General features: G+C 36.8%; 1 protein-coding gene across 3 annotated transcripts in view; it reads right to left on the bottom strand.

The window, feature by feature from the left end:
- Positions 1–27,940, bottom strand: part of LOC148952171 (ankyrin repeat and BTB/POZ domain-containing protein 2) — a 321,201-nt gene that overhangs the window by 202,047 nt on the left and 91,214 nt on the right. Inside the window, exon 1 of one of the 3 annotated variants that reach the window (XM_089089640.1) lies at positions 23,705–24,066. The exons of the other annotated variants lie outside the window; for them this stretch is intronic. Within the exon in view, the coding sequence (XP_088945766.1) occupies positions 23,705–23,805 (101 nt within the window). The 5' untranslated portion in view covers positions 23,806–24,066. Of the gene's footprint in view, positions 1–23,704; positions 24,067–27,940 lie in introns of those variants that run through there. 3 annotated transcript variants of the gene reach the window in all.

The raw sequence follows: 27,940 nt of genomic DNA, 5'->3' as shown, positions 1-27,940 counted from the left end.
GTCCGAACTCTGGCTGCCAGTCATTGAGTGAGGGCGTACCTTTTAAGGCGCTTTATGACGGGAAAACTAAAAAAAAAGTGGTAGATTGGAAAAAAAAATGCTCCAGGGTGGAATTTTCGGTGATTAAGAATATCCGTCTTTCATAGTCCTTTAAGATTGACCAAATGCCTCTAAGATGTCACTGAGTTAATTTTCTTCCCTGTCAGCGTCAGGCGCATCAGCTCTGTCACATCATCCACTGTCAGACGCATTTTCACCTCCATTTTTTGAATATATAGAACTGTTGAACGGACTCATTTTGGCCGATGGTACGAATGACGAAAAGCAGTGGCCACTGACAGACATCCACAGTCGAAAAATCAAAATTGCGTTTAGGATTGGTAAAAGCATTTTATTCTGAAGCCTTGACTTTACACAGTTCATCATAGAAAACGCTCTCTCAACAACTGCGTTGCTGATAGGCAAACTCAGCAACGACAATGCCCACTTTGCCAAATCCTGAAAGACTGGCTCTCCAATAGGGTCGCGAAACTGAAGCACGTGGACTCAGAACTCAGAGGAGTCTTTTCGAAGTTCTCCGCCACAATGTTCATTCCAGTCAACCTCGAGCAGGCGTCACCACTGGTTTTCCATGTCTCCAAATTCTGTCACTGGAATCACACTAAGAGGTAGGTCGGCGAATCTGGGTCTAGTCGGAGATAAATATATTGTCGGAGAGAAAATTCTCAATTTCAGAAGGGAATCAATGGCAAGAGGTAAACGTTTCAGAACTGACCTCACAGCCGTCTTGAGAAACCCATGACAGTGAAGTTTTATCTCCTCTTTCATCTCCCTTGGAAGATCAGCTTCGCTGAGTACAGAAAGAAACACATGCCAAAAGTCTACCTGGTCGACAGGAAGGTAGTAAATTAGAAACTCAAGGTTGACGTTAAGGGACACTGCAGACGGTCGAAGGATCCTGCGCAGGATGCACATGACCAAATCTTTCAGCTCTTGAAACAGACGAAATTGGTCTGCATTCAAATGTTGAAATAGTATGTTCACCCTTTGAAAGTCGGCCAATAGCGGTTTCAGAAAGACAATGTATAGACGGTTGCACTTATCACTGTACATTTCGTGTAAAGTTCTTGCTGTATAGCACCGCTCTTTTTCCTTGGCGATGCGGAAATGTGTTGTCAGTTCGAGGTATTGCTCATCAACTCTACACACTGCGGTGTATCACGACAACCAGCGTGAACTTGAAGGGGCCACAATTTTAAGGGGCGAATTTCCATGATTTATCAGCCTATATATCTGGCCGTACGCTTCCCTTCGCAACGGGCTTACGCTAGACCACTTGTACGTTTCCGAGAGCATAAATTCTAGGTTGCTCGGCAACTCTTCCACCGCCTCGGACGCGCACAAGTGCAGAGATTGGCAAACACATTTGAAAAGCTGAAGGTGGGGTAACCCATCTGCTTTCAACAATGTAAATAGAGAGTGATTTGCGCCATACATGTTATTTGCCCCATCAGTACCAATACCAATCAGGTTTTTAAGAGGTACTTTGCACTCTGCAAGAAATTTTGTGAGTTCTGCGTGGAGTATAATAGCTGTAGTTGATGGAACTTCAACCATTACTAACGCAGTACACACTATCTTTTTCAACTTCGGGCTGTAATATCGAATGCAAATACACATGAACCTCATTGTAGAGACATCAGTGGACTCATCCAGCATTAGAGAGTACTTACCATCTTCAATGTCAACAACTATTTGCTTCAGGGTTTCAGGTCCAAGCACATTCTAAATGAGAGCGGACCAGTCAGTTTTTTTTACCCTCACCGATTCACAAATAAACCCAGGACATAAGTTTTTGATGATAGTAGAAAGATGGTCGATTGTTCTCACCGATGAGTGACAGGCTACATGAGCAGTCAAGACCAGCTCCACTTTCCGCGAAGCCAAGTTCGTCGACGTAACTCCTATAAAATTAGCATACATTATTATTGATTATTTTGGCTATGTTTCATAACCAATTATTTCGGCTATTTTAAATAGCGTTACCATCACAGGGGATTTGGTTGGGGGGGGGGGGGGAGCAAACAGTACTTACGGTATGTACCAAGGCAGGCCAATTACCATGTGGTGTACATTGTGAAGTTTTTGAGGCAATTACTAAAAAAAACCTCCCCACCCCACAACTCTGGGACCAAAAAATGATTAGCACTGTTGTGGTATGCCTCTTTACAAAAGCACAAGTGTGCTTCCTTGGTTGATTTTAATGACTGGTCCCCGAACTCCAATTGGGTCCCCCATACGCAAAATAACGGGCCACTGGCTATTAATCGTTATCAAATTCTGTTGAACCTAATGGTAGATACTCTTGGTTGAATGACGTATTTGAAGGCCTCTCTAAAATACACAAAGAACTCAAGATGGGGTTAAGACTTCCCAACGAAACACACACTGGACATTGGGCCTTATTAATATTATTTGAAAAAAACTACGTTTTCCAAAGTGTTACAAAGGCTGAGTCAACAGTTTAACCAGTAACCAGGACATGGATGAGGCTAGGCAGGGGCGGGGCGTCTAAATCCAACCCTACCTAATTTAACGTACTTTAACTAAAAAAAAGTTTATTAAACTTAAAGTCAGTAGCGACATTATAACATAAACCGCACAGAAATTAGTCTGTATAAGAACGGGGCTGTACCCTCCTCAACGCCTCGCTCTTTAAGCTAAAGTTTGAGTTTCTCACAACTCTTTATTTAAACAATAAAAACTTTAGCGTAAAGAGCGAGGCGTTGAGGAGGGCACAGCCCCTTCATATACGGAATAATTTCTGTTGGTTTTAAGTTTTAATGTCGCTCCTTACTTTCAGTTTAAAAAGCTTTTTTTATTTAAAGGCTGCGAAAGCGGGAGTTTGGGAGGCGGCAGCCCCCCCAACTGCATCTCCTAATCCCTGGACGTTTTAAGGTTTAAAATTGTGACTCAGACTCTTTAGCTCTTTAGAAAACATAGTTTTTTTCAAATAATTTCTGCATGTTTTTGTACATTTTATTACTTATTATTGCTTGACTAACTGTTAGATGATCGTGTCAGGAGTTAAAGTTTGGGGGCTGCCACCCCCAAACCCCCTGCTCTTTAAGATTAAGGAGGCACACTAGTGACTCTATGCAGAGGTCTTCTGGAAAAGAATGGTGAGCCGAAGTATTTAAGAGATTCGATTTAAAAAAGACACTGAGTCTAAATTTTAAAAATTACTTTAAATATGTGAAAAAAATTATTTGACGGAGAAATTAACCCGGGGCGTACGCCTGACAGTCAGGAGTAGTGACAACTGTACCAAACAAACGTTCCATTATTTTTATTCTGTGCGATGTATTTTTGACGCAAGGAAATCCCCACAAAACTTGATATTTGGTTTTTGGAAAACAGGGAAGGAGTGATCAGATTGAGCCGAAATTTCGAGGATAAGCTTCCAGGCCCCAGGAAAGCTTATCCTCTAAATTTCAGCCCGATCAGACACCGTGAAAGGGGGGCTGTGGGGGGAAAATTTAACGTGGGTTCTTTTAGGAAAAACGAGGTTTTTCGTAAGTGTAAATTCGGGGGATATTTTTTTCGGTCTGAAAATATCAAAAGGCCCTAACAGATCCAAGCCCGCTTCAAAACAGTCCTCAGTCACCCGAATTCGTTCACAACTGTGGTCTGTAGGCGTGGCTAATAAAAAAAAGAGAAATGAACTTTAAGGGGATATATTTGGTTTTTGGAAAACAGGGAAGGAGTGATCGGATTGATCTGAAATTTCGAAGATAAGCTCTCGGGCCCTAGGAAAACTTAACTTTTAAATTTTAACCTATATTTTTAATGGTGCCCAATCGGACAACGTTAAAGGGGGGCTGTGGTCGGAGGGTCGAAACTTCCGGCCCACTTTTACCCATGAAGATAAAGTCGGAGGGGGTAAAATTTTGCACGTTTCTTAGTTGGAGCTTGGGCTACAAAATGCAATCACCGCTGTCTCTCTCCGACCGCTAGGACCGGAAATCGCTTTACATTGTGGTGGGTCGCCTCTTTATAGAGGCTCAAATGTGCCTCCTTGACGAAGTTTCGGAGGAGTGCTACAAAGACCAATCTTTCTGGGAGGTTTATTGATGACAAGAACGTAGGGACCCCCTTATTGGTAAGCCATGCTCAAAAGATAAGTACTCGCCACATTCAGTAACTGGTTTCTGTATTTTCAGACTTGCTGACTGCTTCGTATGCTTTTTTGATTTCATGTGCTGCACCATATCATGTTTGTGAGCCCTAAGCTCTGTACCATTGCAGATTTTACACGATGCTTTTGTGTCATCACCTTGAACACGCTGAAGCCAGCCTTGGAATTTTGTATCTTTCTCCCACACAGCCTCATATAGTCTTTCATAGCTCTTTTTCACAACTTTTATCATACTGGCTCTTGGTGTAACATTTCTTCCTTCTTTAGGTTCCTTGCTGCTTCCTTCATTTTGGCTTCTGGACACCATTTCTCCTGTTTCACTTTCAACACAATTTTGATTGTTTGTTTCAGTCTTTTTGTTAGGGTTCTGCATATTACTAGTAATTTTGGACGGGGCAGGCTTAACTACGTTAGTAGACCCTGAGGTAGCAATCTGGTTGGCTGAGGTAACAATCTGCTCGGCAGTAGATGCTTGAGGTATACGAAGTTTAGAAAGGGAGGTTTGAACCACCCTTTTTGGGACTAGGACAGGCTTAAGTACTTTAGTAGAGACTGAGGTAACAATCTGCTTGGCAGTGGATGCTTGAGGTACACCAAGTTTAAAAAGAGAGGTTTTAACTACCCTTTCTGGGACTAATTTTGGTGTCGGACTGCCAGCATCTGAGTGACTGTTCACCACTTCGGAGGTAGAGCCCGCTACGTCTGGATCCACCAGTTCTTGGACTAATTTTGATTCTTTTAACAGCTCTGCCACTGTCTTAGACTTTGGTAGAACAGCCCGTTTTTGCCTGTAGTGGCTGGTGGCACTGCTATCACTGTCCATGCTGTCAGTCTCAGAGTCACTGCCATCTGTCTCATCAGGTGCCACTGCATCTTGGGCTGATGAATCATTACACAAATGTGTCACTATTTTAACTTTTGATGGACCAACTTGTATGTATTTGGTGATTGCACTGCTATCTCTAGTACCTAGACTCATTCCAGGTGCTGATTTGTCTATTAAAGCTCGTTTTGGCTTGGATCCACCACCATCAGCACCATCTGTTCCAGCACTGTCCAGTTCAGTTGAGTTTGAAGGCCTAGTAACAGTGAAAAAATATGAAATTTTTTTCTTCCTGTTTCCATCATATCCAGTTCAACGTTTCATTTTTATTTTCGCTAGGGGTGAATGACATTCAATCTGAAAAGAGTATAGAAAAATAAACCGAATCTGTTAGTTCATCTTGGAGTAAAAATTGACAATAAGGTCCAAGCTAAGCTTGTGCTTGTAACAATATTTGAATAATATATCCCGCCTATTATGACGACTTCTAATTACTAAAAGATGATTTTTTAAACATCTTGCAACACAGCTGGGTTATAGATTTACATTGGAATACTGACTTAAAGAAGTTTAATTTTTGATTTCAGAAGTTTAATTTCAGAAAAAACTCAGCCCTGGGTCAAATTTCACATTCAGGTCATCTTGCATGGAGGCTCTTGACTCGCGAAATGTCATAACTTAAATACCTTTCTCCAGGGGTTTTGTGGGGTCAAGTTACACTTGTAGTTATGTTATTCTGACTGATTAAATCTTTTAAAAATTAATATTTTCCTGGTTAATTTTTATTATAAGCCCACCCAGCATGAGCAGTCTGGAGGAGAGTATGGAGGAGTTGAATTCAAATTTAATTGGAAATCAATCACCCCAGGGTTAAACTAGAATTCCTCACCTCAAAATAGAAATAAATTGAATCCCAAACTGCAATCCATGATTTCAAACAGCTCTTAATAAGGGAATTTAATGGATATGCCCAAGTATATGTTGATCGATCTTTAAGTGAAGAGGGATGCGGAAGTGGATGCTTTTTAAAAGAGCTCAGCCTATCCATAGTGAAAAAACACAAGGCAGGGACCAGCACATTAACGGCTGAAGTAGCTGCAATCAATGGGTGTTTAGAGACTCTAATTAAACTGAAACAGAGCAATAAACATATAGTAGTATTCTCTGACTCCAAATCTGCTCTATATATCCTATGAAACACTACTTTTGAAACACTGGGCATAGGCCTACATCAAACCAAAGAAAACCTAATCAGCCTTGGAAGATTAGGCTTTGTTACTAAATTTCAATATATACCTAGTCATCTAGGTAAAGAAGGAAATGAAAAAGCAGACAAGATAGCAAAGCAAGAAGCAAAAAGCCAAATGGAAACAGTGAAATCTCTAACTATAAGGGATACGACTAGATTATGACTAAAAACATTGCTTGAATTAAAGCCACCAAATTTATCCCCCTTTCCAACCAGTATACAATCAGTCTGGTTCAACTGCCTGTGTTCATATATGGCCAACTTCAACCACCACTCTCCTTCATACAAAATAAAGCAGCCAAATGGAGAAGTTGCCAATAGCCCATTTTGCAGGTACTGTAAAAACACAGAAAAAACCCCTGAGCATATGTTATTGAATTGTAAAATACTGGAAAGAAAACTGTCAATAGATCTAAATCTACAACACCATATATAGTAGGTCAAAATACGCTGAGTATACTGAATTAGATAAACCCTACTATGATGTTACCTCACATTATTAGCTAATAGCTGATTTACATCTTTCCATATTCATCCACATTTTGAATATTAATAAGCAGTGTTTACAACAAGGCAGTTTACTATAACAGTAACATATTTTTTACAACAAGAGAAACTATGTAGTAAGGGATTATCTCATTCAGTAAAAATTGAATTCTCCCCAGAAGAAGTGTATGAACTTATCATGAGAAAAGAAGAACAAATTAAAGATTTGGATCTATTGTCAACCCAGCCCAGAAAGAAGATGGGTCAATGATCTGATTTTCAGGACACTTGCCTTGATTGTCTACAGTTGATTGATTAATTTTAATATAACAATGAACCTTGTTTATTTCAAAATCTGAAAGGTTTTTTTCTAAATAACAAAACAATAGGATGACTTCCATAGTTGCTGTCTGTTAAAGGTAATGTCTCATGTTTAATTATCAATGTTGTGGTCAAGGTTTGTAGACTATTGGCCAAGATTGATAATTCTGAAAATTAGTAGTGGTCAAGAGTAAAGTCTCAGCTGCATGGTAAAGGAGATACTGAATTCTAATCAGAGATACAGCTCAGATTAGGCACTGGCTAATCACTAGGAGTCTTACCCTATAGGCGTAGGCTACAGCAACAGTAACAAAGAAATCAGACATCAAAGCAAGGGTAATTCATCTACTTATCCTGCTCCTGTATTTATATATCTCTTTCTGATATTTTCATTAGTATTATATGGTACTTTATTACATATTAGCTATTAGCCTATATTATATATAGCTAATTTCTCTAGTATTTAACTATAGGCTAATACATTGGGAAAAATGAATAAAAGTGAGTCTGAAACAAGATTGATTGCTTCAGGTTTGCTTATGTCACAAGCTGGTGCTCATCACTGCTAAAAATCGGGGTGCAAACCAGTCATGTACACCAGCTATTTTTCTGTGGCATGTACCCAATTTGCTGGTAGCTAATGCATTGAGGTCCACACCTCAATGCATTGGGTACCCCCCCCATACCAGTTAGGGATTAATTGTTTTATGTACAACCATCAACATATAATGTACTCCTTCACCACTGTAGTAACATACCACAGGATCTGTACCTCAGAATTTGATACATACATCTAACCAAGTGTACTACTCTATATAGAGCATAGCAGGACCTACTCCATATATAGCAGAGTAGGACCTATGCCATGTTTAATGTAGTACTGATTGTGGAGTGTAGCACTCAAATTCTTAGGTACAGATCCTTTGGTGTACTCCTGCAGGGGTGAAGTAGTACATTATGTTGATGGTAGTACATAAAACAATTAATATCCCCACTCCCCCATAACAATTTTCACTTTTGCATGTATTCTGAGAAAACCAATGGCCAATTTGCTTCTTCCTTTGAGCATATTTAAACTGAAGTGATGCAAAGAAAACCTCAAATATAAATAGGCTAAATGTATTTTCTCAGAATATACCTAGACAAAAAGTGAAAACAGGTATGGGGGTATCCAATATATTGAGGGCAGTACCCAATGCATCGGGGTATGGACCCAGTCGGCTAGGCTGTGTACCCAATCTGTTTGTACAGAGATACAAACCACAGAAAATAGCTAGAGTGTGCATGACGACAGCATGACGACTCCTGGACAACTCACATGAACTAAACAGTTAAACAGGATCTGTAGATGTTACAGACATGTCTGTTATGAGTTTGATTCCTGGCGTTATTCTATACTATACTGATAAGTAACAGCTAATATACTGTACCTTCAGCTGTAGTTCAACCCCATGACTTAATGGCTAATGCTTTTTATGCTGTTGTTACGAAGCCACGTGTCTCTTAGGATTTGAAAACTTCACTGCAGTGCCGCGGTTAGATTTGTATTTTGACCATAGAGTTAAAACGTGATTTTGACCTTTCGTGAGCATTCGTTCGTTCGTCCGTTCGAAAATCGGATGAATTGCCAAAAAATATAAAATCTTCCCGAAAAAGTAAATCACGCCAAGAAATAAGCCAGTTCAAAATAAAAATAGCCAAGTTTTAAGCCACAAGCCAGTTCCAAAAATTTTCACGCCAGTCGCCAACAAAATAAGCCAGTTTGGCGTAAAATAAGCCAATCTGGCCACACTGAGAACAAGTAAACTAAAATGGCTGGGAGAAGGCGGAAGCTTCTGTTGATGATAGGTGATGAAAACAACGGTACCTCTAGATAACACGAAACACATCTTTAAAGATGGCGTGTAAGAGCCTATTCCCAACATTAAAATTTTGTAATCTTCAAGTTTCTGATTAATCTTCATTCGTAAAATCTGATATGGCATATATTTATCCGGTAAAATTGGGATAATTTATACTACTGACCTCTTGATGCTCTTTCTGAATATAACATTCGCTTTATTAGGAAATTCAATTTTTAGCCTTCCAAGGACACTCAAAGCTTATACTTTATTTCTCTTATTTCAGATACCGCTGTTAGCATAACTCTTGTTAAAAATGGTTTACCCGTGAAATTGAACCAACATAGACGAAACAATGAACCAGAAGAGACATGGAAATACATAATTCGGGCAATATATCAGCACATAAGGGAGGGGGGGGGGGTAAACATAAAGAAGCTAGAGTTTAAGCGAGTCAACTAAAACTATTAAGCACATAATGGAATTGTTTTTTTTAACCCTTTTATATAGCCAGGAATAAGAGAAGAAACTACCATCTTTGTAAATTTTTCGCTTTTCCTATTATTGACTTACGAATAAAGCAAGCAAACATACCACTGGATGCCTTTTTTTATGCTCTTTCCAAATATAATAATCATTTTTGTCACAAATGAATTTTACCCCCACCCTTATATGTACCAATTCAGGGTATATATTTGAACATTAGGGGGGTGGGGGTAATTTATTTCTGATGCAAACGAGGTGATTTTAAACTTTCCTCCCACCCCCCTTAATGGGCAAATATATACGAGTTGGTATATATTTATGTACCAATATTAATTTTATATACCCCTATAATATATATATATATATATATATATATATATATATAGGAGTGGGGGTGAAATTCATTTGCGACAAAAATGACTATTATATTTGAAAAGAGAATAAAAAATGGCATCGAATGGTATGTTCACTTTATTCCTAAGTCACAAACAATATGAACTGCGAAAAATTTACCACCATCTTTGAGGGTCCTTAGTGGGCTGTTAATGAATGCATCTAGTGCTACATTCACCTTATCTGCACGTCAGTAATATAAGCTTAAAAAATGTAACATAATCCCAAAAAGAATACAATATTACATAAAAACTCAATAAAAAATTTAAAACTGCTTACATTTACTGTTACTGTTTACATTGGTAGCTAATTAACAGCTGACCAATCAGAGACCACTTTGTAAATTTTACAAAGTGTTAACACTTTGTAAATCAGATATCTTAGAATCAAGATTTCATCCTGAATCCAAATGTAACATTTATTTGCACTGGAAGTGAACTTCCCCTAGTCTTAAACCAAAATAGAGTGTGGTCTAAGAAATATGGAATGGATCTACAGCCCAGAGAATAGCCTGGAAAGGAGTTTTCAATCTCTACTACCACTCCTTCACCATTTGCAGGGTTTGAAGGAATCTGTGAAAATGATCACATCTAGTTCTAGCTGAGCTTAAAACTTTTCCTCAAAGTTAAGACCTGACTTTGCAGGATTTTTAAAGCCTTACAAGTGGACATGGATGAAGGTAGGGGCTTTCAACAGTTTTCTTGGCCATAATTTGGAATGTGGATCCATTTATGCAAGTTTGACTCAACTAGTTTGCCAACTTTTTATGGCCACTACTAGTGGATTACTTTTTATGGCTGTAATTACGGAAATGTGAAAAAAAAAACAGTGCAGTTCTATTAGCCAGGCAACACAAATCAAGAAAATTGGAAATCAGCTAGCCATTACCCAGTAATTGGATGTCTCACGCAGCATAAACAAGGGTTTCTCACACCAGAAACTATTTAAACTTTAGTTTTTGGGGGGGGGAGGTACCGAGGTTAATTTCTATATCTAATATATGCTATGCTTTACCCCCCTAATGTGCTTAATTTTGTAATCTTCAAGTTTCTGATTAATCTTCATTCGTAAAATCTGATATGGCATATATTTATCTGGTAAAATTAGGATAATTTATACTACTGACCTCTTGATGCTCTTTCTGAATATAACATTCGCTTTATTAGGAAATTCAATTTTTAGCCTTCCAAGGACACTCAAAGCTTATACTTTATTTCTCTTATTTCAGATACCGCTGTTAGCATAACTCTTGTTAAAACTGGTTTACCCGTGAAATTGAACCAACATAGACGAAACAATGAACCAGAAGAGACATGAAAATACATAATTCGGGCAATATATCAGCACATAAGGGAGGGGGGGGGGTAAACATAATGAAGCGAGAGTGGAAACGAGTCAACTAAAACTATTCAGCACATAATGGAATTGTTGTTTTTAACCCTTTTATATAGCCAGGAATAAGAGAAGAAACTACCATCTTTGTAAATTTTTCACTTTTCCTATTATTGACTTACGAATAAAGCAAGCAAACATACCTCTGGATGCCTTTTTTTATGCTCTTTCCAAATATAATAATCATTTTTGTCACAAATGAATTTCATACTTTTTATTAAAAAAAAGCACGTGGTCCAATCTAAATACTAGGTGTCAATTAGGCTGCCCATAAAATTTTTCCCGTCAGATAGCGTTGCTAGGCATATGTTAGACCAGTGGTTTATTATTTTTACCACATACGGATCATGGTAAAAAAATATAAAAAGGTGGTTTCGTATTGGAACCACTTCGTCGGAAAGGGTTAATGAATTTTTTCATTTTGTTCATGAAATAATTCTATGTTGGGACTTGAAAACAGAAGCTTTATTCTGTGTGACTTATATATATTTATATATATATATATATATAAATATAAATTTATTTGTTATGGATGAGTTTATTTGGTATTTATGCTAAACCAGCACTATAGACTGTACATGGAAACCCTTCAAATGGGTATTTCCTATTTAAATTGACGGCAAAGCGTGATTTCTCATTGCATTTACAATATTTAACCGGTACTTGTACATTATAACTAAACCAGCACTATAGAATGTACAAAGAAACCAGACAAATGTGTAGATAAATACTAGATACAAGATAAATTAATGGCAAAGCCAGACAATTACCAGACAATTAGTTTTGGCTTTGTTGGAAAATAAATTGTATCTATATTTTATTGAAGTATTTATTTGGTAATTTGGGTAGGTATTTAACATATGCTATGCAACCCCCCCCCCCTAATGTGCAAATATATAGCCCAAATCTGTTTCTAAGCTTATGTCTTCATCATATTTTTTTTCCACCCAACTTCACTTATCAAGGGTGTATTAGGCCTATATAACCAACAAGTAGCGCAAAGACAAATAAAAAGAATTTTGTATAGGAATTTTGGCAAATTCCCTAGCCTAAAATTTCCTGTAGAAAACAAAGGTTTAATTTGCTACTGTGCAGGGCAGGAGGCAAGTTTTACCAGTGTTTGGCAATGTTATATATTGATGTTGATATATTGGACCAAATATTGATATCAAAACCTAAACATCAAACAGTTTGTGGTAACAAATTGTAAGTAAGGAGTGACCCAGATCAATAATAACCAAAACTCTAAAAAACAAAAATTTTAATATCAATAGATATATCAAAACAATTGGCTTTTTATGTTGATTTCATGAAGGCTAAATAAATTTTATCAGGTTTAATGTTACCCATCAAAGGCTACAAGCCTGAGAAAACTTTCCCAATTTTTGAAAAAAAAGGTAAACAGCCCCCAAAAGTCAAGTGATCTCAATGAAAATCACACACTCAAATTCAGCATATCAGAGGACCCTACTATTTAGGTTTCAAGCTCCTATCTACAAAAATGTGGAATTTTGTATTTTTTGCCAGAAAAAAGATCACAGATGCATATTTATTTGTTGTTGTTTTTTTTTCTACTATCCAGGGATGATTGTATTGACCCAGGGGTGCTAGAATATCATAAGAGGGCTCATTGAATGGAAATTAAAAGTTCTAGTGCCTTTTTTAAATGACCAAAAAAATTGGAGGGCAGGTACTAGATGCTGAGATTCAATGCTTAAGTCTTTTTAAATTGCCGCTATAAATTGCCACCGAAGAAGTTGTTTTATAGAGAGTGTTGATGCCAGTCATTTTAATACTTTTTTTTTAAAGAGCAGTGGTAAAGGGTGAATATCAAAATATGAACACTAAAGACTGGCATGAATGCTATCTATAAAAGAACTTATTAGGCGGCAATTTATAAAGACTTAAGCATTGAATCTCAGTGGCATGGGTTTTGAAAACTTTTTATTTAAAGCTGGAAAAAGAAGGATTTTTAGAGGAAAGACTTGATGATAAAGGTTCTCCCATTGGATAATATAAGAACTAGGATCATTATACATATTTTAAAGTAAGAATTGTTTTCTTAACATGTCTGCTTGTCAGGTGACACAAGGCTAAACAAATACCTTTGAAAGAATTGATTTAGTTAAGCAAGAACTAGGGCTGTTGAGACACATGCTTGGAAAACAATTCTTACATTAGTAATACACATTAAAATTTTAACTAAGAGGCTACTAAAATATTTTCATAAAATACTTGTCCAAAATTACCCATAGTTTACCAAAATCACCCTAGCAGTCAACCTATAGTTTTTATTTCTGAAGTTCAGGTAGGTAGGCATACAGACATGTGCATTATGCATTTCTCTAGATTATAGATAATATAAAGTGTGTGAATAATAGCTTTAACACACATTTATTCCTAACTCAATAATATGATTTCATAGATATTGACCAATGCTTGTCAACTCCAAGAACAATGATGAAAAGCCTAGGCTTAAAGATCAAATGCTAAAATTCTAATTTAGTTACTTTTACCTATCTTGGAAAGGGGTGAGGTTAGGAAAATGAAACTTTCAGGGATGGGTCTACAGGCTAAAATATGTCCTGGGAAGTATTTTGAAGTACTTATCTCCTTTCCTTCTCCCTCTAGAGGATCCTGAAATTTGCCTACATGACAAGTCTATACCTATTGAAATTTTTACAAAACAACATTTACCTTAATTTTCAGTTATAAGATTCTTTTCCTCTGGCTTTAGTTCTGAAAATGCAATTCCTGTTATTTGAGTAGTATTTTAAGCCATATCAATGTTAATTTTCAAAATTTAGGAAATGTATTTGCATCTTTAAAACTATAAATCAGGATTGAGCAAAGTTGAGAGGCTGAAAACCATTTTGTTGGACTTCATTTTAAGCAGAAGATCTATTTTAAAAGGTAACACACAGATTTTTAAAGGTCATCAAAGGTCAGGACCCTCTAGAGGGAGAAGGAGTGGAGGTAGGTGCTTCCCGGGACATACTTTAGCCTGTAGATCTATCCCTGAAAGTTTCATTTTCCTAACCAAACTCCTTTCCAAGATAGCCAAAAGTAGCTAAAGCAGAATTTTACCCTTTAATAGGAGATAAAAACTAAAGACTATCACTACGATTAGGATTGTTATAGCCTATTCAAAATTTTTTACCTTGGTTCTATTAGTTTTATCAGTTGACGCTGCTTTAGAAGTGATGAAAGAGAGAAAAAAAAATAAGGATATATTTATGAAAGAAATTTGAAAAAATATAATTTAATTTTTGAAGAAAACTGCCATTTAAAGCATTCTGGGTTCATATTAATACCTATATTTATTTTAATTAATCAAAAACTATAATTATTATTTACAACCATAGAATAATAATGACAGAGTCAAAGACAGATATGGAACAGTAACTTCACAACTGTTTTTTTTATATAGGGGTGACGTATCCAACCAATGGTTATAGTATGTAGTCGGGGAGCCAAAGTTGAAAATCTGACAAAATAGCAATCTGAGGGGGACAAGTGATTTGAGAGAGGTTTTAGATTAAATCGACCATGCTGATTACGAATATATCGGGAATATAATCGCCAAAGGTGCGCTTGGTGGTTTTTTGTAACTAAGTTCGTTGATTTTCTATTTCACTCAGACTAAGTCCAGCTTTCTACTAGAATATTGTAGTTGTCTCTTTCATACCTAGCCAAAACACTAGGCGATCGTTAATTTACCACACCAGAAAAGAAAATAAATAATCCTGCTCCAAGCACAACAGCTTCAATATGCTTCAAACTGCTTTTACAAGCTTTTGCTTTTTACAATTTTATTAACATACTATTGGTCGAATATACATAATTTAAATATGTTTAGCAATGTTTTTTAAGTTATTAATAGGTCAAACTCGTCGTTACTTTCAAAAAGATCGCATGATCTAGCACAAGCACAAAGCAAGTCGCACTTGCGGATTCCAGCACAGGAGCAATTTCAGTTACACATATTTCTACACTTGCAATGAAATGCGATACGTCTTATAGAAATCGGCCACTGCGACAATGTATTTGTCAGAGGAAAAGCCCCGAAAGCATCACTGCATATCCATCCGAAATTTAGGGGGTCTAAAACTATTGGTTCAGACTCCATAGCCTGGAAAACGATTCCTCACTGATATACAACTCTAAGGATGTGATATTTAAAGCTGTTTTCAGTGGGTGGAAGATTTTTTAACGTTTTTTTCCTATAGAATAAGTGCACTCGAAAGTCATTCAAGGAGTTAAAGTCAGTAGGATTCTTTCCATAGGTTGCGATTGTTACTTTTCTTGCCACCTCCGTCACTTCCTCAATATAATTTGATATATTGACGAGGTCAATCTTGACTTTTCTCGTCAGTTTCGCCATGTCACTAACAAGATCAAATTTCAAAGCTGCTTTCACAAATGTCTTCTTCCCCACAGAATATGCAGAGCTCGTCGTGTCAGTGTCACTAAGGCAGTGTAGCAGTCCAATGCTGACAATAAAGTCCCGTGGAAGAGAAATAGCTAGCTCGTGCACAGGGAAAATTCTGTCAGGAAATTGAAGGAATAGCTCCTTCTTTTTGTTCTCTTTCGTATCTAACAGCGTAGAGGAGTGTTGCAAAAGTATCACCAGAATATCTGTGTCATTGGCCCGCACAATGACAGAAGAACTTCCATTCCTAAAGCTGAAAGCAACATGGACTCCTACACGCATGTCTGCTTCTTCATGTGTGCTTGCAAGCTCAAGACTAAGAGGAGGCAAAGGTTCCAGGGATCCTTTTCTAGGCAATATCTCAACATGTCGACGATCATGGAAACCTTCAGCAAGTATAATATTGAAGTTCTTACTTTTACTTCCCACATTGCTCCAAAACTCATAAATAAAAGCCACCAAGTTAGCTTTGCAGAAAGAAATTCTAAGAATTGATTGCCAGGAATCACCGAGTTTGATGCTGTTACTATATGTGGTACTGACCTTCAAACTCTGCTCACCCCTTCGTCTATGGCAGCCACTACTGTCTTTTAGGAACACTGGTGAGCCGGTTGGGTCCTTCATTCCATAAATTCCATCATACCGGTCAGAAACCACATGCAGTTGGCATAGATTTTCTGGGAGCTGACTAAAAACCTCGCAAGTCAACCTTTTTAAAAAGTCAGTTAATGTCTCATCCCTTGACGGAGTCATAGTCCTTAAGAGCGGCATAAAGTCCAGAATGAGAGTTAGCTTCGAATTGACATCAGACACTGGCAAAGAGCAGGCCTTAGAATCTAGGTAAGACAGCCCTTCTATAAAGTTTATCAGATCAGCTCACTTCTAGTGCTCTGCCATACTTCACACTCAATTGCTTTCTCAGCATCCTAACATTATGGGCCTTTACTGCCAGACCTGAACTAGTTAGTCCGCTGCTTAATTTCTGCCTTAGCTCACTAAGCGAGCATATCCTTCCTTCCTTAAGACGAGTCTCAATTTCATCCACCACACTTTTTGCAATAGCCTCTCTGGCAAAAAAATTAGTCTCTTCCTCAGTCTTCTTTTTAAAGAAGCTAAGCATGCATTTTTGGTGGTATTTTGCATTCAACTGAATCAAATTTTTGTCATTGGACCTTGCAAACACAGCAGGCATTTCTCGTAAAAGTCTTTCAGTATGCTGTGATAACTTCTGTTACCTTTCTATCGTTTTAATTGCAAGAACATTCTCACTTTTACGCTTGGTAATTCCCTTTTTGCCACAAATGATGCAACAGTCAGCAAATGAATAACTCACTTCTGCTTTGCCAATGTTCTAGTGAGTCTTGCACGTGTAGCTGGCATATTTGCTTCCTGAAGACCTCCATGGAGATCACAAGAAAAAACTTTCTGTCTACAAGTTCTATGCCAAACAAGCCTTGTTTGTAAGACATTTGGTTGCTGACAGTCCTTTCTTGGAGCATGGTACTTAGCATTGCACTTGCATCTGGTCAATAGAAGTTCTCGGGCACGTTTTATATCACTAACAGTTTGAAGCTGTCCTTTTCCATCGGTTTGACACATCGGTTTGGCAGATTAAACACTTTGTATAATAATTTTTTTTTTGGGGGGGGGGGGGGCTATATAGAACATCTAATTGTTTTCTGGCAAATGATTCTATGCTATCCTGCAAAATAGAGAAGAAATTTAGTACGGTACTAATGGTAACCTTAGAAAAAAAATTCAAGAATTTCTTCATGATATATAACGGATCCATTTTCTTTATCTACAGACTATTATAGTCTATAATAGGACCCTATAAGTAGTGAAAAGACCTGGTGAAAAAAATCTTCAAACCAGAAAGTAATTAACGCCCCCCCCCCTCCAGCAGTGATAAGAAGTCCAAAATGGAAGAAAAAAGACACTTCTTAGTGCTAAATTTCAATTTTTTCGCCTCTGTAAAGCATACTCATATTCAGTCTTGGTCCCTCAAAAGATGGAAAATGACAATTCTTAATGTTCCATTGTGGAGGCAATGGGCCTTGGAGGCCTGAGTCTCAACCCATTTGAGTCCACCCTAAATAATAATAATAATGCTCCATTGAACCATTTTACAACTTTGTGGCATAGTATTGGGCATTGCGGCATAGTATTGGGCATTGCGGCATAGTATTGGCCAAAAAGAAGGTACCACCAAACCTTCTTCCACCTAGCCTAAAATTTTGTTGTGCCCCCTAATAGCACGTCCAGACTATCCGCTTTCTGGAAAAATGGGACGGAAATCTGGAAATGTAGACAGGTCTTCCCTCCCATTTTTCTGTTCTCTGGGCAGGAAGGATCAGAGGGTCCGAAAATAGAAAAATAGGACGGAAGACGGTAGTGTGGACAGCTTTTCTGGAAAAAATGCCAGAAAAACGAGACGATTAAACATGATAAGTAATAAATAAAAATAGTTGTCTGATGTGGTTTAAAATAGAAAAAAGGTAAATTGTCAAACTGAGGCTCTAAAATTGTTTTATATAGGTTTTGGCTCAGAAAAACAGATTTGATAAGGATGGCTGATAAACTTGTACCAATATTTTTTTTAAAACCGCCAAGTCTGGAGGGCTACTCCTTTTTCCGGATTTCCATCCCATTTTTTCAGAAAGGGGATAGTCTGGATGCGCTATAGAGTTAGTGACTTGAGGAGCAATGGTAAATAGTGAGACTCTTGACACGCAAAAAGGAAAGAGAAGACAGCCAAGTATTGTCAGAGTGTACCGCCTTTGCTTGACTATGCTTGAAAAAAACCTGTACCACTTAGGCTAGCTCACAAAAGAGCCAAGCTCTTCGTAACCCCCTCCCCCCGTGGACACCCTGCAATTTACTTAATAATAGTAAGAAATAAGTTGCTTTTATCAGGGGGGACTAATCTGCACCTTTACCCTACTTTTAGACCACTTAAGTAAGCCTCTAACTATCCTTTGACCCCAAACCTGATAAGATTTTTAGCCTATACATTATAAACTTATGTACCAAGGATTCTTGAAAGACGAGGCGAAACAATAAAAAGTGAAATCCTGGTAAAGACAAACCTTTAAGGATCAAATAATAGAGTTAATTAGCTTTTTAAGCTTTTTAACCATCAATTTGCACCAGTATGGCAGATGGTAGTAAACATAACCGCAACAAAGCCACGAGAACGATGCAGTATCATCTACTTAGCAATGAACAAGTTAAGTTTTAAATTTTTATCATAGATGATCGAGTCGAAACTTTGACCTCATATTAAACTATGAAGCGCACTTTGGCGGTCGCAATTCCCGAAATAAATGGAATCAGCATGTCCGAAAATATCGTTTCCAAAAGTCAGAACTCATGTACCAAAATGTTTTTTACAAACCGTTATTTGACGACTTTTTCAACTTTGGCTCCCCGACTATAAGTAATTTTCTAATTAGTTACAAAAACTCATGTAAAAAGTTGAAAAAAAATTCTGAAAATACTTTTTTCAGAATTAAATCAAGAGCCATATTAGACTTATGATTGCCAGAAATAGTCCCATAATAATTCAAACCTAATTCAACCAGAAATTGCTGTCATCAAATGAATAGATCGATTAAAATGAAATGATACTCAATAAAGTAATTAAGAAGTTGAAAAATAATCCCATCACAGTGTGCATATGACTGAACCCCCAAGCAACTGAACCTCCGTAAACCTGAACCCCCGTGCAACGGACCCCTCGGGCAACTGAATCCAAGGGTGCCGGCAGAAAATTTTACAGGGGGGGGGGGTTCCAAATGCCAAAATATCAGTGGTGGTCGGGGGACACGAAATATATTTCAGTAATTTTTTTTTCGTATTAATAAGTTTATTTTTGAATAATATTAGGAAAAAAACTCTCAAATAAAGAGTAAGTATATTGCATGCAAACTGAAACAAAATACATCAAAATTTTAACTACTAGGAGTCCTGGCGACGAGATCAATTTGTTTAATCTAAAATATATTTGATTTTTATGTATTTCATCTCTAAAATAAATCAAACTCAAACCAAAATTACAAAAAGATTTGCTTCCATAGATTATAACAAATGTAGACTTGTCTTTATGCAATTTCCAATGCCTTAGAATAGTTTACAGAAGGAGTAGAGATACTACAAAGTCATCCTGTCTGCAGATATACCACGTTTTCATTTTATAAAGGACGGTTATACTGCACTTAAAATGATTTGTTTGCAAATTTAAAAAGCAATTAACCAGGTATTTAAGGGACAGTTACCTAAAACTATATCCTGTGTAGGCATGTGTATGATTTTTAAAATAATCGGAGATTAAATAAAAAAGAGTATTTAGACGGAAATAAATAACTATATCTTAAACCTATTTAATCAGATTATTCTTTATGTTTATGTGGCTGTCTCATCCTGAGCTCTATACTCTTTAATGTGACTTTCGGTCCTTTTCCGAAGTTTTTAATAAAATATTAGAGTTTAAATATAATAGTCTTCAAATAATTATATACAATGTTGCTTAATGAGAAATTTGTTGAGAAAGTGACAGTCACTCTAATACACCGATTCCTTTAGATTGGTATTAAGTATTAAACTTGATACTTACTTTAATTGAAAAACACTGTCTATTATTTTAATTATATTTACTGAAAATGAAAAGTTTTATGAATAAATTAATTTTATTAAATAAGAAAAAACGATCAATATTTCAATGATTTCTGTTTGAGTTTTGATGGGTTCGTGGTAATGAACTGTAGGTACGAAGCGACCCGGCACAATAATAACCGAACTATAAGAAACTAAATTTTGATACCAATTGATATATCAAAGGAATTGGCTTATTATGCTGATTCCAAATATATACGCTTCATTAAAGTTAGTTTAACCCATCAGAACCTACAAGCCTGAGGAAATTTGTCTAATTTTTTATGCGAAATTTCTTTATATCTATCTCTTGCTTTTTCTTTACCGATTCAACTTTAGACGTGGAGATGCCCGGGGTAAATTTTCGCCAGGATTGAATTTCTCAAAGGATATTTCAGTGGGGAGGGTGGTTTTTCCATGGAGGTGGAGCCAGGCGTCCTGGCGTTATTAAAAAAAACGATCGGAAATTAAATAAAATCAAGTTTTTTTCGACTGAAAGTAAGGAGCAACATTAAAACTTAAAATGAAAAGAAAGTATCAAAACTTTTGGGGGGTTACCCCCTCCACAACACCTGACTGTTTACGTTAAAGTTTAAATTTTCTCCTAATTCTTTAGAAACACGTCCTGAAACAGAAGGGTCGTTTAATTAGAACAATAAGTAGATTTTTTAAAATGCCGAAAAACTGTATCCTAAAGAGCAAAGTATTGAGGAGGGGGGCAACATCCATCATATATGTAATTGTTTTGGATATTTTTTTGTTTTAATGTTGCTCCTTTTTTTCTGAAGAAAAAAGTTCTTTTTTTACTTAATAAAGCTTAGAGAGGAACATTCTTATAAAGGCAATGAAAAAAGTATGTCAATTAAAGAAAAATTATGTAAAATGGAAAAAGTAATCAATTATAAAAATTACACGAAACACCCGCCTACTTACAAAAACTGAAATGCAAACTCCCAGCATTCAGTTCTGTTGAGCAATGCCGAAACGTTGGACGTATATTTTTTTAACAATATCGACAGTTTTGAACATAGTTATCAAACACCAAAATGTTTAATGCCTTTACGCTCAATTCCTTGTAAAAAGTAATGCATTGTCAAAGCAGTTTGTTCAAAGTAAAACATATGGTTAAAATTGCAAGGAATGTTGAGGGATGTTGAATTAAATTAAAACATACTATGTGCATGCAGTTTGTCAAAAGGGCGGATCAACAATACCACAAAAACGGCTAAGGGTATAAAGATGAAACTTCCACGGCATGATGAGAGGGATGTTCAACTGACCCAAGGGCAATATGCGTATACTACTACTACTACTACTGTTACAACAACTACTACTAAAACTACTACTAGTACTACTGCTACACCTATTGCTACTACTACTATTACTGCTCCTACTATTAATACTACTACACTTACTACTACGGTTGCTACTACTGCATAATCTAAGGGTATTATTCAGAGAATATTGAGGAGAAAGTTGAACTAAATCAAAACACACTAAGTGCATGTAGGTTGTCAAAAGGATGTATCAGCAACATCTTGACAACGGCTTACATCATTAAGTTGAAACTTACAGGGCATTTTGAGGGGATGTTGAACTAACCAAAAGGCAATATGCACTTGCTACTTCTACTACTGCTACTGCTACAAGTACCACTACAACCATTGCTATTACTGATACTATTACTAATACTAATACTGCTAGTGCTATTATTATTGCTACTACTAACTAAGGGTATTAAGGTAAATAATTCAGGGAATGTCATGGTGATGTTGAATCAAATCAATACGTACTATGTGCATACAATTTGTGAAAAGAATACATCATCAATGTCTCAGGAACTGCTTAGGGCATTAAGTTAAAACTTTCAGGGCGTGTTGAGGGGATGTTGAACAAATCAAAACACACTGTGTGCATGCTCCTACTATTATTTCTACTACTAACCAATGGGCGCTATATACATTGTTGTTTTTTGTTGTATGTTATGATGATACAGCATACCCCCTTTTTTCCTTGCATTTTTGATTATTCTTTTGTGTGTCATTCTTCGATGACTGAATTGTATATACATTTATAGCTTTTTTTTATACCTCTCAAATGTTTTATGCTACATGAATGAAACTTTCGGAAAGTAATTAGGGTCAGAGAAGGTATTTTCAAATTCCGACTCCCACCGTAAGACCAATGGATTCTGTGAGGACCGGTCTTTACTTATTATTATTTGTTTCAATTTGGTTAAGAGCATCCTTCTCATGGACTCTTGGACTTGGCAAGGTGGTTCCCAGGATTTGCACCTGATTCTAAGTCAAATTTATATTTTAGGACCTATTTTTTTAAGAATCCCAGCCACTTATTTAGGCCGTAGAGTCATTTCAGAAATATTTATTTACCGAACATGGCATTTTCCCAAGTTGAAGATAAGTCAATGTTCTGGAAGAGGGGAGGTGGGTGAACACTTGAAAACCCTTTCCCATATCGCTGTTTGGGCTTTAGTTTCATTTCTGGAAGTTTTATTTACTAAACAGAAAAACAACCCAGCTCAATATCCATAATCAATATCCTGCAGTGGTGGCAATAGCGGAGGGGAAGTCCCCTATAAATTTTGAAAAAAAACACCTTACTATTTCTATTTCTTAGCAACTTTGTACTTTAGCTATGTGCTTTACTGAACACGTGAGACCACCTAACTGCTTGTTTGCATTGGTTGCCACTGTGTTTAATTTTTTACAGCTATTAACCTCCTCCCCCCACCATGACAAAGATAGCCCCGTTTTTTAGGTATGTTTGTTAAATGTTATTCTGTGTACTATCTGTGTTACCATGAATGTCCGAAATTGGTCATTGTCGACATTCACCAATGAATGTCCAGAATACCTTTATTTCTCCTTGGATTTAGTCAGCGTTGCCAGTCAACCTTTTCAACTTAATGCAAGGTTTGATGATGACAAGTTAGGTCAGATTAGGTTTGGCTAGGTTAGGTTTGGTTAGCTTAGGTTTTTGGCCCAATTTTGATATTTATATCCAAATTTAATCTAAACTAACCAAAACTAACATATTCTAACCTAGCTTTAGCTTTTATTATCATAGAATGTCGACATTAATGAGATTTTGGACATTCACGGTAACATCTGTATTAAAAGATTATCCTTGCCCCCGGCCAATATTTTGGTGAATTATGAGCTCAAGTGTCCCGAAGAGAGGGGGAGGGTACTTGAAAGTACCTTCTCAGGTAGCACCAGGCGTTCTGGAATAGGAGCCTACTTAAAAGTTTTAAGGTAGTAAAATTCTAAAGTTCATAGTAGAACAGCCATAAATCAAAGAGTTAAAAGAAAAGTGGAACAAAGAAGGGAAATTCTGACAATGGATACCCCTGGTTGATACGCATCACTAAGTTGCAAATGAATTAATGCCAGCTTTTAATCAAACATACCTAATTCTATAATGGACTAATCCGTAAGTGCCAGCTTCTGGGTATGGCTTATCTGGATGCAAAATTGGAGTGTTTTCAAATGACAGCCCAAATCTATCCATCTCTATTAGAAACTTCTCTCCTTACATTAGAGACAGGTCATATTCAACTGATATTCCCCGCTGATAATTGTCTTCAAGACATAACTTGGCTTTATCAATTCGATACGCTAAAATACTGTCCTACTTCGGTTTACAGCAGTGGCCCTCGAGCAAAATACCAATTTTGGAACTAGTTGATATACCGAGCACGATCTATTGCGAATCACTTCTTTTTAACACTTAACAAAAAGCATCCTTTAGTTTCCGAAACAGTAATCATACCAGCAACACACTTCACTAAAAGCACGCTTTTATTTAACTGATATTGGAAATTGAAACTATTTTCTTCCGCTTTTAAGAGGAATCTTCAAGCTGACAGGTACATACCGCTGAGTAATATAATAGAGGTCGAAAAGGGCTTCGGGTATGAAACCCGCGGTGGATTTATTGACGTCTGCCAAGTTAATTGCACCCCTCAAAAGCCCCCACGAATTGACTTCAGTAAACCTTGACGAATGTACTGCGAGTCAAAATTTGATCCCCTTGACGCATCTTAAATAACTTTTGAAGAGAGGGTTGATAGAGGGTTTTGCAGAATGAAGAATGCAGACAAACTTTTGTGCATTGTGGCGTAGCTAATCAATTGAGTGTAGAGTAATGATTAAAGAAATATATTAACATGTCTTGTCTAAGAAATTAGAAATTCTTGAAAAAGAAAAAACAAGGTAAATGATTTATCGCAACTGAATTTCTTAACTTTACTAGGCTTGGAGCTTTACTTAAACATTCTTTTTGCTCTAATGGGCTTTTACTCTTTTACCTGGAGAAGTTAATGCGCTTAAACAAGGAGACCTTCATGTCCTTACCTTCCCCACAACATCGAGATTGTCTCTCAAAGCGTTGGCAACGCTGGCGAGGAGGTGAACACGCTAAGAATTATTCCGTAGCGTTTCGCAACCGAAGTTTATTATTTTTTATGGCAATAACGTATCACAAAACCTACGGAAATTTCTTCAGAACCTGAAACACAGTCTGCAAAATAGTGTTACTCGAAAAACTGTGTTTCTTTTGTGGATAACTAACACATAGAAAATGGAAGAGATAACTAGTGTTTTCTTTTGTAACAATGCATTTTTTGTCAAATTCCAGAGTCATGAGTTCTTTGTCTGTTTATTTTCTGTCTTCAGAGTTTTTCTTATCTTTTTCTTCCTATCTCTTCAGTGGGGTTAATCCGTAAATTGTATTTAAGATCCTCTGTTTAGAGCACCAACAGTCTTACATACCCCCTCCCCCTTTTTCATCAATATGGCACTGACGCATCCATACCGCACGGACATATCTGTATCGCAAGGAAGCATTCACCGATAATAGAGTAGGCCTAAACGGCTAAAATAATGAATTAGGTTTCTTTAATTTTTTTAGGTCATATTTTCATGTTAATTCAATTGGTGAAACCGTAATTTGTTCCCATTACTTCAAAAGACTAAGTTCAAAAGGAACACACTTGATATTTCTTAATTTTCATTATAGTGGCTTTTTTTATTGCTTCTTTTTCCGTGTTTTTTGGTTTATTTGACCTCTAGATAAAAATAATATCAGAACTGTGTTTCGCCTTTTCATGGGGCTCTGTCTTGCTAAATAAAAAAGGGTCAAAATATTTTTTTCTTTTCTGTCGTGTAAAATTTTGATGTTTGTGTTTGCCTTCCATCATCGCAGGGATGGGAGAAATCATGGCACTGAAATAAACAACGGAAGTAATCATAGGACATAGCAATGTGCCTATCTGGCAAAATTGCTGAATTGTAAGCATCAGCAGATAACGCTCTAACGTCGCCTAGCCTATAGTAAAGAACCGTAAGGTTTCATTGTGGTATGTTTTTTCCAGAGGTACTTCATATGGAAGGTGTAGTCGTATAAAGTTCGAACGTGGCTTATTTAATTGAAAATCGGAAGCTCTAGTGCCCTTTTTAAGGGTCAACGATACTTGGAGGGCAAATAGCCCCCCTAGTCCTTTTTCCCCAAATGTATCCGATCGAAATCTTGAGATAACCGTTTTGTTCAAAACAGCCCAAAGGCCAAATAACAATGCATTGTGGGTGAGATAACCCCCGCAGCCCCCAGGGCAAGGGTTACAAGTGATGCAAGTTGCCCATTGTTAACATATGATGTTTTTCATGAAAGGGGTGGTCGTATAAACTTTGGAGGGGGCTCATCCGATTGGATATCGATATTTCTAGTGCCCTTTTCAAGAGTCAAAAGCGATCGGAGGGTGACAAGCCTCCCCCCGCTCCGTACCCTTTTCTCCAAATGCATCCAATCAAAATTTTGAGGTAGCCCTTATGTTCAAAATAGTTCAAAGGTCAAATTACTATGCCCCCAGGGTTTACCCCCTTGAGCCCCCAGGGGATGGGCTGTAAGAGTTATGCAAGTTGCCCATTACTAACATAAAATATTTTTTATTGAAAAAAGGGCATGTTTAATCCAGAAAGGCTTAGGGTATTGTAAATTATGGTTTAGGGCTTGTAAATTAAAATCCAAGAGGCTTAGGGATTGTAAACCATGCAATTTGCCCGTTGTTTATATGCAGGATTTATCATATGGAAAAGGAGCAAATGTTTGATTCTTGATGTATCCGAATAGGTTAAGGTGACACTTTGGAGAATGTTGAGGACTGTGTTATACTAAATCAGAAGGCACTGTGTGCAACCAGTTTATCAATATAAGGATGTGCAATATCTTAAGAACGGCCCTTTTTAGACGATCCCTTTCCTCATCACCGATCAGAACTTTGAAAAAGCAATTCTGTTAAAAAAAAAAGTCAAAAGGTCTAGTAACTACACTTTCAGGGATATAATGCCCCCCCCCCCACAACTCCCGGAGCAAGGATTGTAAATTATGCAATTCTTCGTTTTTTACATGCAGAATTTATCATTAGGAAAACGGAGATGTTTGATTCTAGATGTTTTTGGGAAGGCTAAGGGCATTAAGGTGAAAATCTGGGGAATGTTGAAGGACACATTAAACTAAATCAAAACATACTGTGTACGTCCATTTTATCAAAAAGGCGTATCTATAATATTTCAAGAACAGCTGAGGGTACCAAGTTTAAACTTTCAGGATATATTAAGGAGAATGTTAAAGTAGCCAGCGGGCAACCAGTATTACCCCCCCCACTCCATATTTAGCTGCCTTCCTTCAAAGGTATCTCATCAAAATTTTGGAATAGCCCTCTTGTTCAAAATAGTCAAAAAATCAATTAACTAATGTCAATTAAATTGAACATTCAAGTCAAACTTAAAACGAACAAGTAGAATATCTTATATATATTTTTTATATAATACCATAAAGGGCGATTTTAAAAGTTAAAATGAGTAAAAACTATAATTATTGAAGAAATGAAATCCAAAACGAACGGAAATTACACCAAAAATAAAGTAAAACCTAAAATAAACAAGCATTACCACAAATAGGTGCCATCCTCTTTAAGCATTCAAGGTGGCACCATGGCAAAGTATGTTTTACAAAATCTAGGGAGCAATGTCGTTGTTGCGTCGATTTTTCTGTTCAATGCAATTACCAAAAAAGGGTATTTTTCAACAAAAATACTAAGCAGGGGGGCTCCAGAGAAGGAATAATATCGGTAGAAGGCTCATTCAAAAGGGAGTAGACATGCTTTTTGGGGCCTGAAATCCCAATAAGTGCAAGTTTTTTTTAGGGAACGATAGCTTCCCTCTCATTACAGAAATGTAGTTTTTAGCATAGAATGTTAGTACTTAAATAGCAAAGTATTGTAGAAAAAAGTTGAATCGCAGCGTAAAGAACATTTCAATTATTTAATTGATGCCTCAAAATTCAACAGCATAAGAACATTTACATAGTTTAGAGAAAGGGGTAAAACACACCTAAAGAGGAATACTATCCTGATGGAATCTACTCCATCAAATTTTACACGTCCAAGAAGCCTAGAGCGGAGATTTAATGCTCGTATATACGAAAAAAGGAAAAAATTAAATTATGTTTTTTTGACAAGGATGGTCACAAATACGAGTTCATTTGTTGCTTCTTTGTTCTCTCAGGAGGATTGTATCAAACTAGTGGTAAAAAAAATATGGGAAGAGGACTAAATTAAGCGAAATTTAAATTTTCGAATTATATT

This window comes from Artemia sp. Qi Xiang Cuo, chromosome 5 (assembly GCF_049724085.1).
Source record: "Artemia sp. Qi Xiang Cuo chromosome 5, ASM4972408v1, whole genome shotgun sequence".
Lineage (NCBI taxonomy): Eukaryota > Metazoa > Arthropoda > Branchiopoda > Anostraca > Artemiidae > Artemia > Artemia sp. Qi Xiang Cuo.
Note: the sequence above shows the minus strand (reverse complement) of the source record. Positions and strands in the feature narration are given on the sequence as shown.